Source organism: Mus pahari, chromosome 16 (assembly GCF_900095145.1).
Source record: "Mus pahari chromosome 16, PAHARI_EIJ_v1.1, whole genome shotgun sequence".
Taxonomy (NCBI): Eukaryota; Metazoa; Chordata; class Mammalia; order Rodentia; family Muridae; genus Mus; species Mus pahari.
In genome coordinates this window covers 2,753,932-2,772,072 of record NC_034605.1, presented here as the reverse complement: position 1 = coordinate 2,772,072, position 18,141 = coordinate 2,753,932, and the positions used below count along the sequence as shown (strand labels likewise).

Here is an 18,141-nt window from a genome sequence, read left to right as displayed (position 1 = left end):
GAAACAAGAGAAGGAGATCAGTATGTCATAGTCTTTCCAAGGGCACCTCCATGACCTGAAAATCTCCAACCTCACAAGATTTCATCACCTCACAATAATGCCATGCTAAGGACCAAACTCTTTTTTTTTTTTTTTTTTTTAAAAAAACGTTGCCTTTTTTTTTTTAAGATTTATTTATTTATTATATGTAAGTACACTGTAGCTGTCTTCAGACACTCCAGAAAAGGGAGTCAGATCATGTTACAGATGGTTGTGAGCCACCATGTGGTTGCTGGGATTTGAACTCCGGACCTTCGGAAGAACAGTCGGGTGCTCTTACCCACTGAGCCATCTCACCAGCCCCAGGACCAAACTCTTAACACAGAAACCTTTGAATGTATTGAACATGTAAACTTTAGTGCCCAGTATAACAAACATAGAGACCGTTGGGGGAGGAGTCAGTGATAGATCCCTTCCCTAGAATGTACAAGGCTTTGGTTTTACTTCTCCAGCATAGCGCGGGCGCGGGTGCGCGCGCGCGCACACACACACACACTCACACACACAGTGTTAATTCAGGAGAAAGTTCTCCTAAGGAGCACTATAGAGAACTGTCCTGTATTTGGCCTGTCCTCTTCCACACACTTCCTCCAGGCCATTAACCCTCTGCAAGGGACCCACTTAGAAGCACTGTGGTAACCCAGTTTCACAGAATTTTAATTCAACACTCCTGCCCTGCTTTTGTTGAGTCTCTTTTGTGTTCCTGGAACTCTGGGGATGGCTTTAAAGTATTCACTCCTTTTTTTCTCTACAATAACCCTGGGAGGTAGGTTTTCTGTTCACTTCAGAGATAAGGAAATAGTAACTGAGTAAAGACACCACAGTCAGCTAATGGCAACAACAGGGCTCTAGCCAGAAAGGTCAGACTCCACAGTGAATGTTCGTCATTGTATAAAGATGATGGGCAGACGGCAGTAGGTAAGGAAGCAAGGGAAGTGTTTTCAGGAAAAGTGAACGGTTCTGATCGGATGTCATTGAGATGCTTCTGAGTAACCTCAGATAGCAGGTCCATTACATGATGACACTTAGTAACCTCGGATAGCAGGTCCATGTATATGATGACACTTAGTAACCTCAGATAGTGGGTCCTTGTATCTGATAATACTTAGCAACCTCAGATAGTGGGTCCACGTATAGGATAACACTTAGTGGGTCCATGAATATGATAACACAGTAATTTTCCTTTATGTCACACACAGTAGGCCTTTAAAGACATCAGACTTGTGAGATTATCTTACAGAGAAGGAGGGAACTGCCTGGCTCCTCCATGCTCCTCCAATAATCTATCCCCACTCTGTAGAAAGTATAGAAGGCAGCTTAAAGTCTGCTGTCTCCATTTCAAAAAATTTTTAAACTTGTTAAAGATTTGTTGTTTGTAATTATATGTATGTGTGTGGATCTGCATACAAGTGGAGGTGCTCATGGTAACCAGAAAGGGGGGGGGGCATCAGATCCCTGTAGAGCTGGATTTATAGGCGGTTATGATCCACCTGCTTTGGGTGCTGAGACCTGAACCCAGGTCCTCTGCAGGAGCAACGTATGCTCTTAATTACTGAACGCTCTCTCCAGCCCTTTAACACAGTTTTGTTAGCATATATTAATTGTGTGTAACAAATAGGCTTCATTATGACATTTCATATGTGTGCATAATGTACTGGGATCACATTATTCCTACTACTCGCCCCTTGTCCACGCCCCTCCCTCCCTCTGGCTCCTTCTTCACACTATTTCCCCTTCTATGGCTTTGGCTTTGTCACATACACAGGCATGTGCGTGCATATGAGTGTTTGTGTGTATGTGTGTGTATGTATGAGTGTATGAGAGAGGGGGGGAGAGCACTCGTTAACAAGTTTAATTAGGTTTGCTTACATAAGTGTGGGTGAGGAGTTATTTAAATGGGCACCTTACCACTAAAGAAAATGTCTCCCCATCCTCCAGCACTGTTTACTGCCTCTAGATCCTCAAGGAGGGGTGAGGCCTCCTGAGTTCCTCCCCTCTCTCTCATGGGGAAAGCTAGTCTCTCTTTTTTGGAAAAAAAAACAAGCCAAATCCTTTTTGGGACTTCAGGAGAGTAGAGTTGTCCCAACTGGATCCAGTGTCAAGCCATGTCTTTGACTGGAAGAGGGTTGCTGCCCAGCGCATGGGATGGGGCAGAGCTCCAAGCAAGACGAGTAACCTGGGCCCAGAATATTTCTAAACCCGAATGTCCAGGATTGAACCACAGCACTTGGTGTTTCTTGATATTGTAGAGTAAGAGGAGACAGGCAGGAAATGGATGGAGAAGCGAGGGTGAGGATTAGTGGGGAACCAGCCTGGCACCACCTCTTGTTCCTGGGCAGTTAAATTACTGAACCCTTTGGGCATCCTCCATAGAATCCAGGCCATATATGATAATGTATATCCTGAAGGGATTTTCATGGGATTAGTTAAGATAGTACATGTAACAGACAAGACCACCTGGCACTTAACATATCTGTGACCTATATGAACTCTTATTATTTTATTGGTGTCCTAAAAAATTTAACTTTGCCCTTTTGGCAATATGGCCTTGATGGGGTTTAGATGAGGTAAGGAGATTTTATTTATGTTGCCACCGCTGCTATTGCTATTTATATTTTCTGCTACTGAAAAGTTAATCTAGGGTTTCAAATGTGCTAGGCAAGCAACCTACCTTCAAACTCTACCCCTATTTTCATTAAAAAAAAAAAAAATGACTTAGTCTTTTCTGAGCTGCCCAGGCTGATCTTAAAATTGTAACCCACCTACATGATCCAAAGACTGCTTCGCCAGGTAGAATAGATTTACATTCATAAAGCTCTGTCTGGTTACAAGATAGCAGGTCAGGGAAGAAAAGCTAGGGTTTAGATGTGGGACGGGAAGTTGCAGAGCGGAGAGGAGGGAGGCTCTGGGAGAGGCTTGGGGTGGGAAGTGGGAAAGTATGGCTTACATGAGGTGAATCAGATTTGGGCAAGGTGAGCCAGCCATGATGAGATCCGGAGAGTCAGGGTAGGCACACACTGAAGAAGTATGGCACCCAGAAGAGAAGTCAAGCTAGGGCCAAAGATTTAAAGTCATCCTTAGCCGCTCGGGAGCTGTGCCGCCCAGGGTCTCCTTATCAGAAGGCCCGTGACAAGTTCTTCCTTCTTTACTGTATACTTAAACTTCTCAGGAGGCCAGACACCAGGAAATACTAGCCCGTGCATTTGATGCAGGCATCACCCAAGGCCCACATCTGCCTGCATCTGGGTGGTGCTTGTCTCCACCAGGTAAAATTGCCCAGGCAGGCAAAGCCAAATGAGTGTCCAGCTGGGAGCTGGCGGGAAGTGGAACTGCCTGCAGTGGAGCCTTACCAGCTCTGTGCTCTCAAAGCTGTACTCCTGACCCACTCCTTACCCCAGAGCTTCCTGTTATCCCAGACTTCTTCCCTCTTATCCAAGCCACCCAGGGTGAGGAGAGCCCTTGGGAAGTACACATGCTTTCCTAAACCTCACAGCAGGCCACACTCCAGATAGAACAGGGCTCTTGCTAGAGCAGTCCTTGAGGAAGCTAGTCAGTGCCATTTACCAGATATTTCTAAGCCCACTCCCATTTGGGGTTTCGCCTTTTTTCCTGCGGGTACCTTATAAGGAACATGCAAGTTGTTTGCTGATGGCCAGAGTGCAGGAAGTGGCAAACAGTAGGCTAGGAGTCCCTGCGTGTTTCACAGCAGCACGTGTGCAGCTCATTTCCAGGTCAGAGTGCCCTGAGTGTTTATCTCTGGCTTAATTGGCAAGCAAATGAAGGCAGTCAGCATGAGGGATATTTATTTTAAGGAATTAAGACAATTGTTTGTCTGTATAATGGTGGGGTCTAGGAAATCCAAACTGCACAGAGAGACCCAGTGAACTAGAATCTTAAGACAGACTCTCTTGCTTTTTGCCCCCAACCGATCCCTTCAACTGATGGATAAGGCCCACCCATGTGATGTAATTAATTCAAAGTCTACTAATATTATCTAAGAAATACTTTCACCAGAGCATAGAAACTAGCAAATGTTCAAATATTGGGGTGCCCTATCCCAGCCAACTTGACATGTAAAAGTCACCATCATATCCTTGAATATTGACTGAGACTCCATCTCTCTGTAAGCTCTCAAATACATTAACTCTGCTTGGCCATGGGAATTGGGAAGTAGTCCAAGAAACCATGGTTGGGAGGTACACCAGAAATCACCAAGCCCAGTTTGACCAATTGGCAAAACCAAAGAGAGGAAACATGTCTGAAACACACACACCTACACACACACACACCAGCATGAGAACTTGAGTTCAATCCCTCAAACTTGACACATCTCTGTCACAGCTTTATCTGCCTATAACCCCAGTGCTAAGAAAGTGAGGATAGGTACAGCCCAGAACTCACTGACCAGTTAGTCTAGTTGAGTTGGTAAGACCTGGGTCCAATGAGAGATGTTTCAAAAAATAAGGTGGAAAGTAAAGAAGACAGCTTTGTTGGCTCTGTCTTCTGTATACATGTGCACATGCTCATATACACAAAGTGATTGTTCTAGCTATGGAGGAGTTAGCTTGCCTAATACCAGTGAGTGGTGTGAACACATAGGATTTAACTGCTTCTGAATAGTATGATTTGAAGCTGGATTTGGAAACTGTTGGCCTTGAAAGATTATCAGATATAATCACGGAAATGTAAAATAACCACGGCAAAGCACTAGGTTCCAAAATAGAAGAGAGTCAGAAGTGAAATATCAGCAATGGAGGAGCATTCTAACATAAAATGAGAAATACTGGGACATTCATTAAACCCTGCAGTTTTTATTAGGACTTACTGATACACAGAGGTACTTCCCCCTTGCCCAACATAGAAAAGAGGAGCCCCACCAAGCTCCTAACGACTGACCTACAGAATCCACCAACACTGAGAAATGTTCCCCTAGTCAAACATAGTAGATTAAATGGCACACTTGGACTTCAGCCACTTTGAAGACTGCCTAACAGGACCACTGAGTCACCTGCTGTCAGCTAGATTCTGACCCATACACAGCACAGCTGAAGACTGTGGAAAGTGAGCAAAAACACCCAGCCCTTAAATAACTCAGAGTTAGCATTGTCCTGATATCTTGGCCTGTGACAACCCACCCAGGAGGCATGAGGAGCAGTGTGTAGACAGCAGGCCAAGGCTCAGGGAGTTGGGAACCAGGCAACTGACAAGCATGCAGCAGCCGAGTCTTTGAGTCACTCCGATCCCCACTTCCCCAAGCCGTCAGTTTGGAACCAGCTCTGTCTGGCAGCAGCAGCTCCTATCATTTCGGCCCAGTTGTTTCCAAGAAAGAGATGCCGCTGGTTTGTTGGAATTAACATCACTTTCTGAGACCAGAACTGTTAAAAATGGTACAGGAGGATGCTGATGGCAATACCTCAGCTTATAAAGTGCTTCTTGCTCAAGCTCGAGGACCTGCCAGGCAGATCCTGCCTAAAACCTCACTGCTGCAGAAAGAGACAGGGAGATCTCTGGAGCTTGGTGGCCAGCCTGTGCACCCTAATTGATAAGCCCAAGAACCAAGTAAGAGACCTTGACTTTCGAAAAAACAAAACCAAAAATAAAAGCTCCTTAGGAATTCTCCTCTGGCCTCCACATACATGCATGTGCGCGCGCATGCGTGTGCGCACACACACACACACACACACACACACACACACACACACGATGCACAGGAGCTCTGAAAGAATGAAGCCTTTGTTAAGATGCCTTGAGGACACAGAACCTGCCGCTTGCCTTTTGCATTTGCTCACTCACAGATGCTGTTTCTGTTTCGCTGATGTGTGCCTGGGGAAGGGAGGCAACTGGGAGATGCTCAAAGTGGAAACTTGGTTCATTTCAGTTCATCTCCGAGCATCCTTTGAGCCCTTCTGGGAAGAGAGGGGGATACACGTGGGGATGCAGGAGGAGGCTGCTTTGAGCTGGGATATTAGCCTGGCACAGACTCAGTCTAGTTTCTGGACTACAAACAGTTCTATAAGGAAAGAAAGACTGAGCAGGATGAGACTTGGTCTTAGAAACCCCAGAACTTAGTCTTATGGCCATTGACAGTGACACTCTGCAGTGGCGGACCTGCTTTAAGTCCAGGGCAGTCCAGACCTGGGGGTGGGGAGGTGTAAAAAGTTTTCTCCTATGGCAGGTACTATCTGGTAGGCAAGAGTGGTTCAGGATTCTGAAGTCCGCCTTGCAATTTTCTAAAGATCCAATAACTTCCTTCATTGATATCAAAGACCAACCTAGAATATAGAATAGTTTAGGAAGAAAAATAGAAGGCTCAAGTTTAGGCTTAGAGCCAAAGAAAGTTTTCTATGACCTGAAGGGAAAAAAAAAATCAACTTTTACAAGTATAAAAGACAGTATCGGCATGAGAGAAGGGTCATGTGGTGAAGGATGGTCTGAGTTATATGTGACATTGGAGAATTCCTGTCACCTCTGCAGGAGATTATAAGCTGAATGAGATGCAAGGTGAAGAGAGGTGGGAGGGAGCTGAGGAGAAGTTTAGAACTAACCAAGAGCACCTATGACAATGAATGGAGTGGGCACGGAACTTTCTAGAACATGGGCCAAGCTGAGCTAAAGTTACTGGAGGTGGCAGTGTGTAGGGGCCTTGCCTACAAGGACACTGGAAGCCAGGCCCAATTAAGGTACAAACGTCAGAGCTGAGAGAAGAAGCCCTGAAGGACTAATGCTGGTAAGGAGGGAAGAGTGAACCCAAGGGACATGAACTCAGGTTCCCAAGCTGTCATGGAGTCTAATGTTGCAGGGGACACAGTTCAAAGAGGAAAACCATGAGTCAGGTAGGGAGGGACCAATAGGGCATTTCGGAATCTGGGGAAGGGTGTAGAAGGCAGAAGGCACTATAGGACTTGGGCTTTGGGCATGCATGGGCTTAAGGACTGCCTAGAAGGGCAGCAGTCAGCAACCCGACATCAGCCTCAGCTTCCCTGGAGGTGGGATGAAGCTTCCAGAGAAAGCACTGTGGGACTCTGTGGCCAAGCCTAAGAAGCCTCTTTGAAAAAAGTCTCTTTGCCTGTGTTTCAGGATTGCTGGTGACACAGCCCTTAGCAAAAACATTCATGAATCCGTCAGTGCCCAGATCCGGAAGAATTTTGCAAAGAGCAAATGGAGAGTAAGTCCTTGGTGTGCCTACGTCATGTTTGCCTAATTCTCGGGGAGTCTAAGTCACTCTGGAGAAAGTGATTCTCCAACTTGTGCATGTTGTGTTTCTAAGGGACCCATGGAGGCCAGGAGTGTGGTGTGATGGGGTGGGGGTGGGGTGGGGGTGATGGAAATCCCCAGGACATTACTTGATGAGTTTTTCTAATTTTAACTTATTCTTCTAGACATTTTTTTTTATTATTTTGTTGTATATGTGTGGGTGTTTTGCCTGCATGTATGTCTATGCATAAACAGTTGTGAGCTACCACACACGTGCTCCTAACCACTGAGACAGCTCTCCGGCAACCTAAATTTAAGTGATTCTTGATTAAGACACAGATTAGAATATCACAGTGTAGGAAGGGTAAAATGTTTCCCATCAGTGGCTCAAAGAGAGCAACTGTGTGGGATCTTACTTGTTTGGTATCCCTTAAACAGCACAGTTCTCTTATCTCCCTTATTTTGCTGGGACCTTGAATAATAACCTTTACCTTTTATTAAAGTGGTAAAGGAAAAGGACACACAAAACCAGGGTTGAGCTCATCAATATTTCATTTTTTTTAAAAAAAAATGATGAATTTAAACCATCAAAATTTCAAGATCATTTATTGATTGCCTAAACTCTGTATTCTAATCGGCATCAGTAATTAAAAGTTGGCTGGCTTGCTGTGAGCGCCAACAGAAACAAAATTAGTTCTGTTGAGCCAAGCACAATAGTACACGCCTTTAAAGGCAGCACTCAGGGGAGAGAGAAAGGCTGATCCCTGTGAGTTTGGCCAGCCTGGCCTGCAGAGTCAATTCCAGGTCAGCTAGGACTGAATAATGAGACACTGATTCAAAAAGAAAAAAATAAAATAAAATTCCCTTAACTTACTTTCTTATCAGAAGTAATGCCATTACTTAGGGCAATTATATATAGCATCAATTATAGAGCCAGCCCTGGCAGTGCAGGCCTGTAATTCCAGGTACCCAGGAAGCTGAGGCAGGAGGATTACAAATTCAAGGCCAACCTGGGCAGCTTAATAAAAGCATCACATAATTCCAAAGTAAAAAGAAAGTTGGTAGAATATTTGTTTAGTATATGCACATCTCTAAATTCAGGCCCTAGTACTGCCAAAAATGAAAAGAAGAGAAGGCACCACTGAGCAGTGGCGGGGCACACTTTTAATCCCAGCACTTGGGAGGCTGAAGCAGACAGATTTCTGTGAGTTCGAGGCCAGCCTGGTCTACAAAGCAAGTTCCAGGACAGCCAGAAATACACAAAGAAACCCTGTCTCAAAAAACAAACAAACAAACAAACAAAAACAAGGTAACAGTTATAGAAAAATAGACTCTACTTTTAAATATCACATATTATATATATAATATACATATATATAATATGTATATAGCATTATATATTCTTTTGATTCTAAAAGTCCCTTTTTGCAAATTACATAGAAAATTGTTGTGAAATTGTTCCAAAAGTTTATGCTAGAAGCAAGTGAAATTTCAATCTCCGTGTATCTTGATGGGTAAAAGATTTAAATAAATTTTGCACATTTGAAAAGAATGACAGAAATTTTCTTTCTGAAGTGTCCTGAGAATATCTGGGGTACTTTGCAGTGCTTCTGGTTTCTGGATAAGTGAAAGCAAGCCATATTGGAGCGTTTTCCAGCTAGCTGAAATAATTTGTCATCCTCCTCCTCTCCACCTTTTTGACCTTCTCCCTACCTTTCAGCAAGCGTTTAACGCCACGGCCGTCGTGAGACATATGCGGAGGCTCCAGCTCGGCAGCAGCCTGGACAGTTCAAATGCAAGTGTCTCAAGCAACCTCAGTTTGGCCAGCCAAAAAGATTGTGCGTATGTAGCAAAACCGCCATTCTTCAGCGGGCTTTTGAGATGAGTCCGGGTTGGGCAGGAGAGAGCTGAGCACGGACGGTTTGCCACACCACGTTCTAACCCATCTAACCCATCTACCCAAGTCTCCCTCAGAAGACCATCAACATTTAGTTACCACACTAGGTGATCTCATTCCCATTTGTAGACAAGAAATCCATGGCACAAGTACCACATAACCAAAGATAAGGCCAGGGTACTTGGTCTGTCTCCTTCCTCTGATTTGCCTCATCGCTCAGTCACGCTCTGGACTGCATGGTATGGACTGGAGGGTATGGTAGAGTCCTCGTGGCCTGGTTGCACTGATTTCCACAGTCTGCATTTTGTTATTGTTATTGTTGTTTTATGAGGATGATGGGTATTTGAACTTATTTATATGAACCAAAGTGGCTTCCCAATAAAAGCAACAGGGATGCTTTTGTATTGCAAAGGATCTGACATCCTAGAAGGCACACTTACTCTTGTAATTCTCCCCACTCCCCATCTTCATCTCCCACTAGACCATGCTGGTGATTCTTCTCTGCTTCAAAACCATTGCTTTGAAGGTTCCCATCAGCTCCCCACCCCCACCCCCACCCTGCTCCCAACCCAACCACTGGGCATCACACACCTTCCTATTTGGCTTAGTGAAAGGGTTCTCTTCTTTGCTGAAGAGCTAGCTATCCCATGGCTGAATAAAGTAGCAAAACACCAGTAATCCCAGCACTCTGAAGGTGACAGATTCCAAGTTCAAGGCCAGCCTGGGCCACACAGTAAAGCCATCTCAGAAATACAAGCTTAGGATGTCACTTGGTGGTAGTGTTTCCCTAGTATGAAACAAAGTTAAGAAGGGTCGGGGTTTGATCCCCATCCTCATCCCCTTCCCCCTCTCCCTCCTTCTCTTCCTCCTCCTCCCCCCCATAAGGTGCTATTTAAATCTTATTATCCATTCTTAACTCATACACAGTTATTAAATTTTCTCAAGGCATCCCCAAGAGACTCTCTGACACAACTGCACGCCTCTGGACTGCTTACACTTGTTATTCATCACCCTTGACCAAAAGAGGTGCCACAGCTGATTATTCATGTCTTTAAGGGTTCATACAATGGCATCCACAGTGACTTTTATTTTAATACTTTATTTTATGGTTCTCTCAGTGTCCAAGTATACACAGTGGTATACCTTCCAAAGCTGTACAATAGCTGATGTAGAATACGGTGACTTTGTGAGTCAGTTTTCTGTTAGCGTGACAAAACACCCGAGAGACATCTTACAGGGAGAAAAGTGAGCCATCGGCTCACAGTTTCAGCTCTTGCTGTCCAGAGTTGCCTCATGGCAGCCAGGAAAGAGCAGGGCAGAGATCTAGGCAAATGGTATGTCCTTCACTGACCTGCTTCCCTAAGCTAGGTCCCACATCCCACAAGTCAGCTGACTTTGAATTCATGGGTGGACTCATCCTCCTCTGGTGAATGTAGTAGTCATGATCTACTTGCCACACAGCTACAGGCCCAAACTGTCTCATGTGAGCCTAGGGAGATTTTATAGAAGTCAGAGACCTGTGATAAAAAATGCTTCCTGGAATATGAATTTGGACCTGAAGGCAGAACAGACTTTTTTTTTTTTATTCTAAAATTGACTACTTCGTAGAGCTGTGTAAGAAATGATCTGTTCTTCTCAGCTGGTAAAGTGCTTTGTCATCCACTGATCTGAGAACCATGTAAAACAGCCAGGCATGGTGTGGAGTGGAGACAAGCAGGTCCTAGGGCTTGCTGGCCAGCCTAACCAACTCATTGTCTCAAAAACAATGTGAGAGTGGCTGAGGATATCTATCTGAGATAAATCTCCAGCCCGTACATACATGTACACATATGTGTTACCTACACACTCATAAGCATGACACAAATTAAAATAATGAAAAAATTAAAAAAAATGAACAACCTAATAATGATGCTATATACTCCACACCCATCTTAGTGCCTAGTATATAGATATGCTACACTAGTATGCTATCCTAGTGTATAGCAAAGAGTATACAGAAAGTGCTCAATAAATGAGGCCTCCGATATCATGTGTCATGATGGACATACTACGTAGTCTTCAAATACGAAGCAATTATAATTATAAAGAAAAAAGGACCCAAAAGTTGGACCAGAGAATAAAACATGGAAGAGATTTTCCTATAATAAGATAACAAAAGTTCAGGATCGGGTTGTATAGCTCAGGGGTGGAGGGTAGAGGGTAGAGGGCCCGCCTAGCAATTAGATACAAGTTTCATCCCTAGAGCCCAGCACATTTGAGCCTCTTTCTGGGAAGGGGAGTGTGAATTTAATTCTTGTCTGCTGTCCCTGGCAGGTCTGGCACCTTCCACGCTCTGTAGTTTCCTTTCTTCTTCGTCGGGGGTCGCAGGAGTCGGAGCTGAGAGGAGACCCAGGCCCACCACTGTGACAACAGGGCACACTGGAAGCAAGTGACCCGGCTCTGGAGGTGGGACCCAGGGGGCGGGGCCGGGGAAGGAGAAGCCCCTGGCCGGAGCAGCTCCTGCATCAGAAACCCCACCCACCCTGCATGGTGCGCCTGCATAGGACTGGAAGACAGAAGTTTTTTTATGGCCATATTTTATACTGCAATTCTGATGTGTTCATTTCTCACAAACTGTACTGACTGACTCAAGGGGAGCTGGCGTCACAGGATCTGGTGCTGTATATACGAATCTTGCAAAGCTCTAACTGAATGGACCTTCTTGCTCCCCTCCCCCAACTCCACCACTTCCGCTCTCTCAGTGTAGGCAGCCGTCTAGGGTGTATTTTTTCATGGAAAAAAAAAAAAAATCAAGGTTTCAACTGGATTATTTAAATATTGGTACATGTTGTGCATTAGGAATTATTTTTTTTTCTTTTGAGATGTGTCTTTTTGATCTCTGTTAGTTACATGACCTCTATCATTTGCTTTTTAATAGTGGTTTTACGTTAACCTTTAAGAGATTTTTTTCCCCTTCCCAGAAGGGTCAGAGGGTATTTTTTACGAATTCTAAGAGGATCAAGAATCTGTGTCCACTGCTAAGAGTGCACTTGTTACTGGTGTTCCTTTACTCCCAGTACCTCCTTCTTCCAGAGGTCACCCCAGCAGCTGCGCTGGGCTGGCTTCTCACCGGGTGGCTTTTGGCAGGGAACCAGCAGAAAACCCGTACAGGCAGCTTCCCCTGAGAACTGCTTACCATCCACAGAAGATCTAAGCTTGTTTCCTCCACTCTGAACTTCAGGCTCCACATTACAGGTGAACTGCACTCCAGGAACGGGATTCCCCACAGTGCCAAGATTTAGGAGCCTCCCTTGAAGAAGGGATGGACTGCCATCTTGTTTTTTAAATGAACCACACGCAGCCCTCAATTCTCATGGGGGATGATGGATGAAACTCTGTTCTCAGCTATGCACTTTTAAAACCAATCTCTGTATCTGTTTTAATTTTTTAAAATTCATTTCTAATAGTACCCTTCAAATGGCCTATACCACACACTTTCCCCCCAACATTTTTACCCTGTTCTCTCATGAGCATTACCCAAGAGAGGGGACAGAAATGACCTCGAAGAAGAAACCTTTTATTTTAGGTGGAAAGGAAAAACGCATCAAATGAGCAGAATACTGTCCATCCCAGAGATGGCTGACTCAGCAAGATCCAGCTGGTTGGTGCGCAAGCCTTCCCTTACATCAAAGGAATCTAAAACTAATGGTACCTGTGATAGTCAGGCATATCCTGGTTTAACAGGGACTGAAGGACTTTCCAGGATGTGGAACTTGAAGGCTAAAATCAGGAATGTCCATGTCATTGACCTGCATGCACAGAGGGTAGATACGGAGGAAGAGCAGGCCCAGAGCATAGTCCAGGGCAAACATTCTCCAAGGAGGCTCTTGGAGACCAAGGCAGGTAGTTCAAAGGCCAGTTTTGCCAACGGTCGCCTTCAGCTCTCTTGTCTGTCTAAAGCCTGAGCCTCATCTGCAGTCAGCTGTAGCCTGCCAGGATGGGCTGTGACAGGTCTCCCTCATGACTCGGGGGCTGTCATCTCAGGCTGTTGTCCTCATGACCTTTTTATGTACTTTCCAGCCATAGAAATTCCTGCTGGACAAGTAGGTCATTCTTGTCACCCCTACACTTTGCTCCCAGCCCTCTCCAGTGCGTGTACACACACACACACACACACACACACACACACACACACACACTGTCACCAGACGGGCAGCTCCACAAAGGACACTGTGCAAGATATATAAGAGCGATTTCAAACTCAGACATCTGGTCTACCCTGTTCTCATGTGTAATAATCAAATAATTACAGAACAGGTAAAGAGTAAGCCCTAGTACAGGTGTCTACCTTGCAATCAACCATGCTTGGTTCATCCTTGACACATCAGGTCTCCATGAACTTGTGTAAGGCAGTGATGGCTAATGCCAGCCCAGTAGTAGGCAAGATTGAGCATGCCATCAGGAAGCCCATGCATGACATCATTTCCTACTGTTTTAAGAAAGGTGAAAATAAATGCCACTGGGAAGAGTCTTCTATTCTGAGAATGTCATCGTAGTAGAAAGCTAAAGTTTCACTTCCACTTTGTAGTAGTATAAATAATATATGAGGACACAGAATGGACTTAATCTTAAGACCTGTAAGGGGGGTGAGAAAGTCTTAGCTCCCCCACTCTTCTCAGATTCTGGTGATGTAAGCTGAGAAGTACAGTACCAGTGTAATGAATGAATGTACCCTCTCTTTAGGTATCTCTAAGTGTGGTATCTGGAAACACAGGAGTTGGCTCAGTGAATCCGAGATTCTATTTACCTATTTGTATGCTTTTTGTTTCTATCTTCAGTACTGGATAGCTTGTCCATGGCAGAGAGAATTGGCCTTTACACCACAGGCCAAGTACAACATGGACACAGGAGATGAAACCAGTTGGTCCTCTCAAGAGTTTTGACCCCTCCTATAGGATGCAAAATTTGATATGGTCAGAGTTCTGGGTTTGATGGTTTTAGCATGTTTGAACATGTCTAAAGAGCAGGAAAAGCCTACCCAGTGGAAAGGACTGTGGATTTTAGAGCTTTAGGCTACTCAGAACTGTGGCCAAAGCTGACTTTTCACACTGAGGAGACCAAACACTACTCAGGCTGCGGGCAGGAAGCTTCGGGGCAGAACCTCTCTGCCTTGAAGGATTTGTGAAAGGGCTGTGCTGGGATTTTCTGGGCCATGAGGAATGAAAGTGAAGATGGATGAAGGACAGCCCCTTCCATTTCTTATAACCAGAAATCACATTCCCCAGGATTGCATAACCACTTACTTCCAGCAAGTGAGATGCAGGCCCCCCTTGCATGTCCTCCCAAACCAGTGCTGGGTCCCCATCCCTTCTCACACTCTGACAATTTCCCTTTCCCTTAACCACATTCCAGACCAAACACTGTTCAGTTTGTTTCCAAAATTAAAAACCAATGTATATATCTGTATGTAGTCCACTGCTCTTTAGGGGGTTTCCTGGTCCTAGGGTGGGGCTGCAGGCAGAAAAGGTACTCCAATCCTTTGGTTTTCAGAATTGAAAGTTTTGAGGTAATTTACTTGGTTGGTTGGTTTTTTGTTTTGTTTTGTTTGTCAAGCTAAGCTGGGAAAGTAGATCTCGAAAGGCAGACTTCCTGGTAACTCCACAAGCATTTCTGTGCGGGCAAGTTAGTTTGAAATCTTCGACTCTGGGAGGCAGGCAAGTCTCAAAGAGAAGGAGGAAGAGGAAAGGCCACATCCCATCTACCAGGTCCCTTCTTGGTGGTCTCAGTGCATGAACGTCTGTCTGCAGCTCTGGTGTGTGCACAGGAGCCTAGCCCCACTGTGAAGACGGCCCTGCATGCTGGCCACAGCCTGGCCTGCCTTCTCCCAGCACAATGTTCATAATCATCGGGGAGGACTTAGCCCTGCGCAGACTTCCCTGTGAACTCCAGTGGGAGCAGCTCAGCTTGTGGCTTTATGGGTTCTACTTCTGCAAACCCAAAGGCTGTGCATTTGGAAGCCAAATATTCAGTTCAGCATGTGGCTGCCAAGTCTGGTTTTGTGGACAAAGCAAACTGTGCAATGGCTTCTCTGTGTCTGTATTTTTCTAAGCCAAAGGGTCGAACTATTGCATTGACACCCTGCCCCCCTGTACTAAAGCTGCTTCTGCATTCTCTATGACCATTCTTAACCTTTTTTTTGTCTCTGGGGGGATTTGTCATATAATTACTATGTCCTCTGATGATTTACCAAACTATGTTGCTTATAGGTGATTTTATTTTCCTTATGGATGGGAAAAACAGAAAATGAGAGACATCTTTGAGGCTTTAGTCAAAGACATCACTCAAAAGTTCCAAACACTAGTTAACTTGCTTCTCAATAGGGAAAAAAATCTTCCTTTGGGTAGATGAGGATTCTGGGGCCCTCCTGAATAACCCTGCACTTTGGAAGACAATGCCCTGGGGCAGAGCTGGCAGTCAGGCTACAGAAGAGGGGGATGGGGAAGGGACTAGAACATCATCTCAGATGTTTGTCCCACACTACAGAAGCTGCAGCTCTCCTTGACAGGCACTTGGCCATTTCAGGGCAATGTAAGGCTCTGTCCAGTGTTATACAGCATCTTCAGTTTGAATGACAGGGCTGCATGTTTCAGAGAACATTTATCTTAGCCCACATTTGGGTGAGAGGACACCAAAGGTATATTCTGCCCAGGACATCCATTGGAATAATGTCTAAATTGGCTTCTGTAGCTATTTATACATGATATAATTTGTCTCCATTCAGCTCTCTCCCAATGACGGGCATGTTTTCCCAACAGTTTCCATCAAGTCCAGGATTGGCCCACTTATTATTACCAGGCTTTCGATTGGTTTGGTTTTGGTTTTTGGTTTTTTGGGGATTTTTTTTTTTCATTAAAAACATGCTTATCCAAAAAATAAAAAATAAAGTAAAAACATAAAAAGTAAAAGAAGGGAAACTGTGCATTTACCCCATGCATGTAGTAAACTCTGCAAGAAGTTTAACCCCCATAAGTTTGCGGCACTGCAAAATTGTTCATGGGTCTATGTAGCAAATGACTCTCTGCCTTGACAATCATGTATACATATCGATTTCTATCATAATGATAATGAGATTGATGACTTCTTGTTTTCCTCCAATAAAGAGAATTAATCACCTTTGGATGTGGGTTGTCTGTTTCCTCTATCATAAGTAGGATATTGCAATTGAACATCTCTCTCTCTCTCTCTCTCTCTCTCTCTCTCTCTCTCTCTCATACACACACACACATTTGGAGTTTATTTGTTGATTGATTGACTGGCAGTGGTGTGGATGGAACTTAGGGTCTTGCATACATTAAGCAATCCCTGTACATCTGAGCTATGTCTCCAGGTCTTGATGTTTAAGGGAAAGAGTCGGGGATGAGAGGTGAGATTATTTCCCACCACCTACCCAACAAGCAATTGGATGGAAGTGATTATGGAATGGATGGATGGGTGGATGGATGGATGGATGGATGAATGGATGGGTTGCCAGGTTCAATGCTAGCTAGACAAGAAAGCTCTGCTCTTTTTCTTGTCGCTGCAGAAGCTGGCTGGATAGGTGCCCAGAAACTTAGGCCATATCAATTATGTGATCATAAAATGTTTGGTAGAAAAGTCGAAGTTGACTTCTAGAAAGTCTTTCTGAGTGGAGGGTGACTTGGCAATCTGCCCATATTCTTTTTACATCTTCTGCCTGGCTTGTAGTTACCAATGCCCAAAGGAAGTTTGGGGTCCCAACAGAGGGTTGGCTGATGGCTGTTTTATTGGGGCGGGGGTGGTGTCTTTGTTTTTTAGAAAAAGGTATGAAGAGAAAAGTGATTTCATGTCCATCACATATAATGTGGCAATCAGATATGACATCAGACAATTCATCTAATCCAGCAGTTCTTGTCCTGTGGGTTGAAACCCCTTTGGGGACTGAAGGATCCTTTCATAGGAGTCACATATCAGATATCCTGCATATCAGGTATCTTCATTAAGAATCAGAAGAGTAGCAAAGTTACAGTTATGAAGTAGCAACAAAGTAATTGCATGGGTGGGGCCACCACAGCAGGAGGGACAACTGTGCGAACAGCAGGAGGGACTGTACGAATGGGTCTTGGCATTAGGAGGGTTGAGAACCACTGCTCTTATCCAAATAGTAAGCGGTCATGTAGGGAGGGAGGACAATGAATTGAGTCCATGGTATAATGACATACAATTATGGGACTGGAGAGAAGGCTGAGAGGCTGAGAGGCTGAGGAGAGGCTGAGAGGCTGAGAGGCTGAGGAGAGGCTGAGAGGCTGAGGAGAGGCTGAGAGGCAGGCTCTTCTTGCTACTTTTGCAGAGGACCCAGTTTTGTTCTCAACACCCATGTGACAGTGCGAGGCCATCTATTCTAATTCCAAGGGACTCGACACCCTTATCTGACTTCTGCGTGCATATGGTACACAAACATACCTGCAAGCAAAAACACTGTGCACATAAAATAAATCCTTAATTAAAAGAAGTGCACAATTAAAATTGCCCTGCACAGCCCTGAAGATACCACGACCCTTCGTGAGAATAAAGCCGTGAGCAGAGAAGACAGTGCACTACTGTGTGGCCCTTTCGAGTTTGTTCCGCTTCCTTTTGCCCTGATGAAAGGACACATACATGCCAAGCGGCCTTCGTGAGTGACTAGGAAATGAGACAGGTAAGAAGCTTTATGGGACAAGAGAAATTTGGTTTTTACTAGTGTTTTTTACTGGTGTCGTTTTTTTGTTTCTCTGGTTATTGTTGGTTAATACAGGATCTTACTATGTAGCCCTCAGTGTCCTGGAATTTGTTCTGTAAACTAGGCTGGCCTCAGACTCAGATATCCACCTGCCTCTACATCCTAAGCCCTGGGATTAAAGGCATGAAAATTAAACTATTTTTTTAAGGACTTTAAAACACTACACTTATTTACTATGTATTTGTGTGACACACACATTCATGTGCATGCACAAAGCCATGTTGTGTGTGGAGGCCAC

General features: G+C 44.7%; 1 protein-coding gene across 3 annotated transcripts in view; it reads left to right on the top strand.

Moving 5' to 3' along the window:
- Camk1d (calcium/calmodulin dependent protein kinase ID) overlaps positions 1–13,303 on the top strand; it is a 399,973-nt gene extending 386,670 nt beyond the window's left edge. The window contains exons 9-11 of one of the 3 annotated variants that reach the window (XM_021215448.2): positions 7,117–7,204; positions 8,954–9,028; positions 11,444–13,303. In XM_021215448.2, coding sequence (XP_021071107.1) covers positions 7,117–7,204; positions 8,954–9,028; positions 11,444–11,536 — 256 coding nt within the window. In that variant the 3' untranslated portion in view covers positions 11,537–13,303. Of the gene's footprint in view, positions 1–7,116; positions 7,205–8,953; positions 9,076–11,443 lie in introns of all 3 variants that reach the window. The other 2 variants (XM_021215445.2, XM_029547469.1) reach the window with 2 other exon arrangements.
- The last annotated feature ends 4,838 nt before the right edge of the window (positions 13,304–18,141 follow it).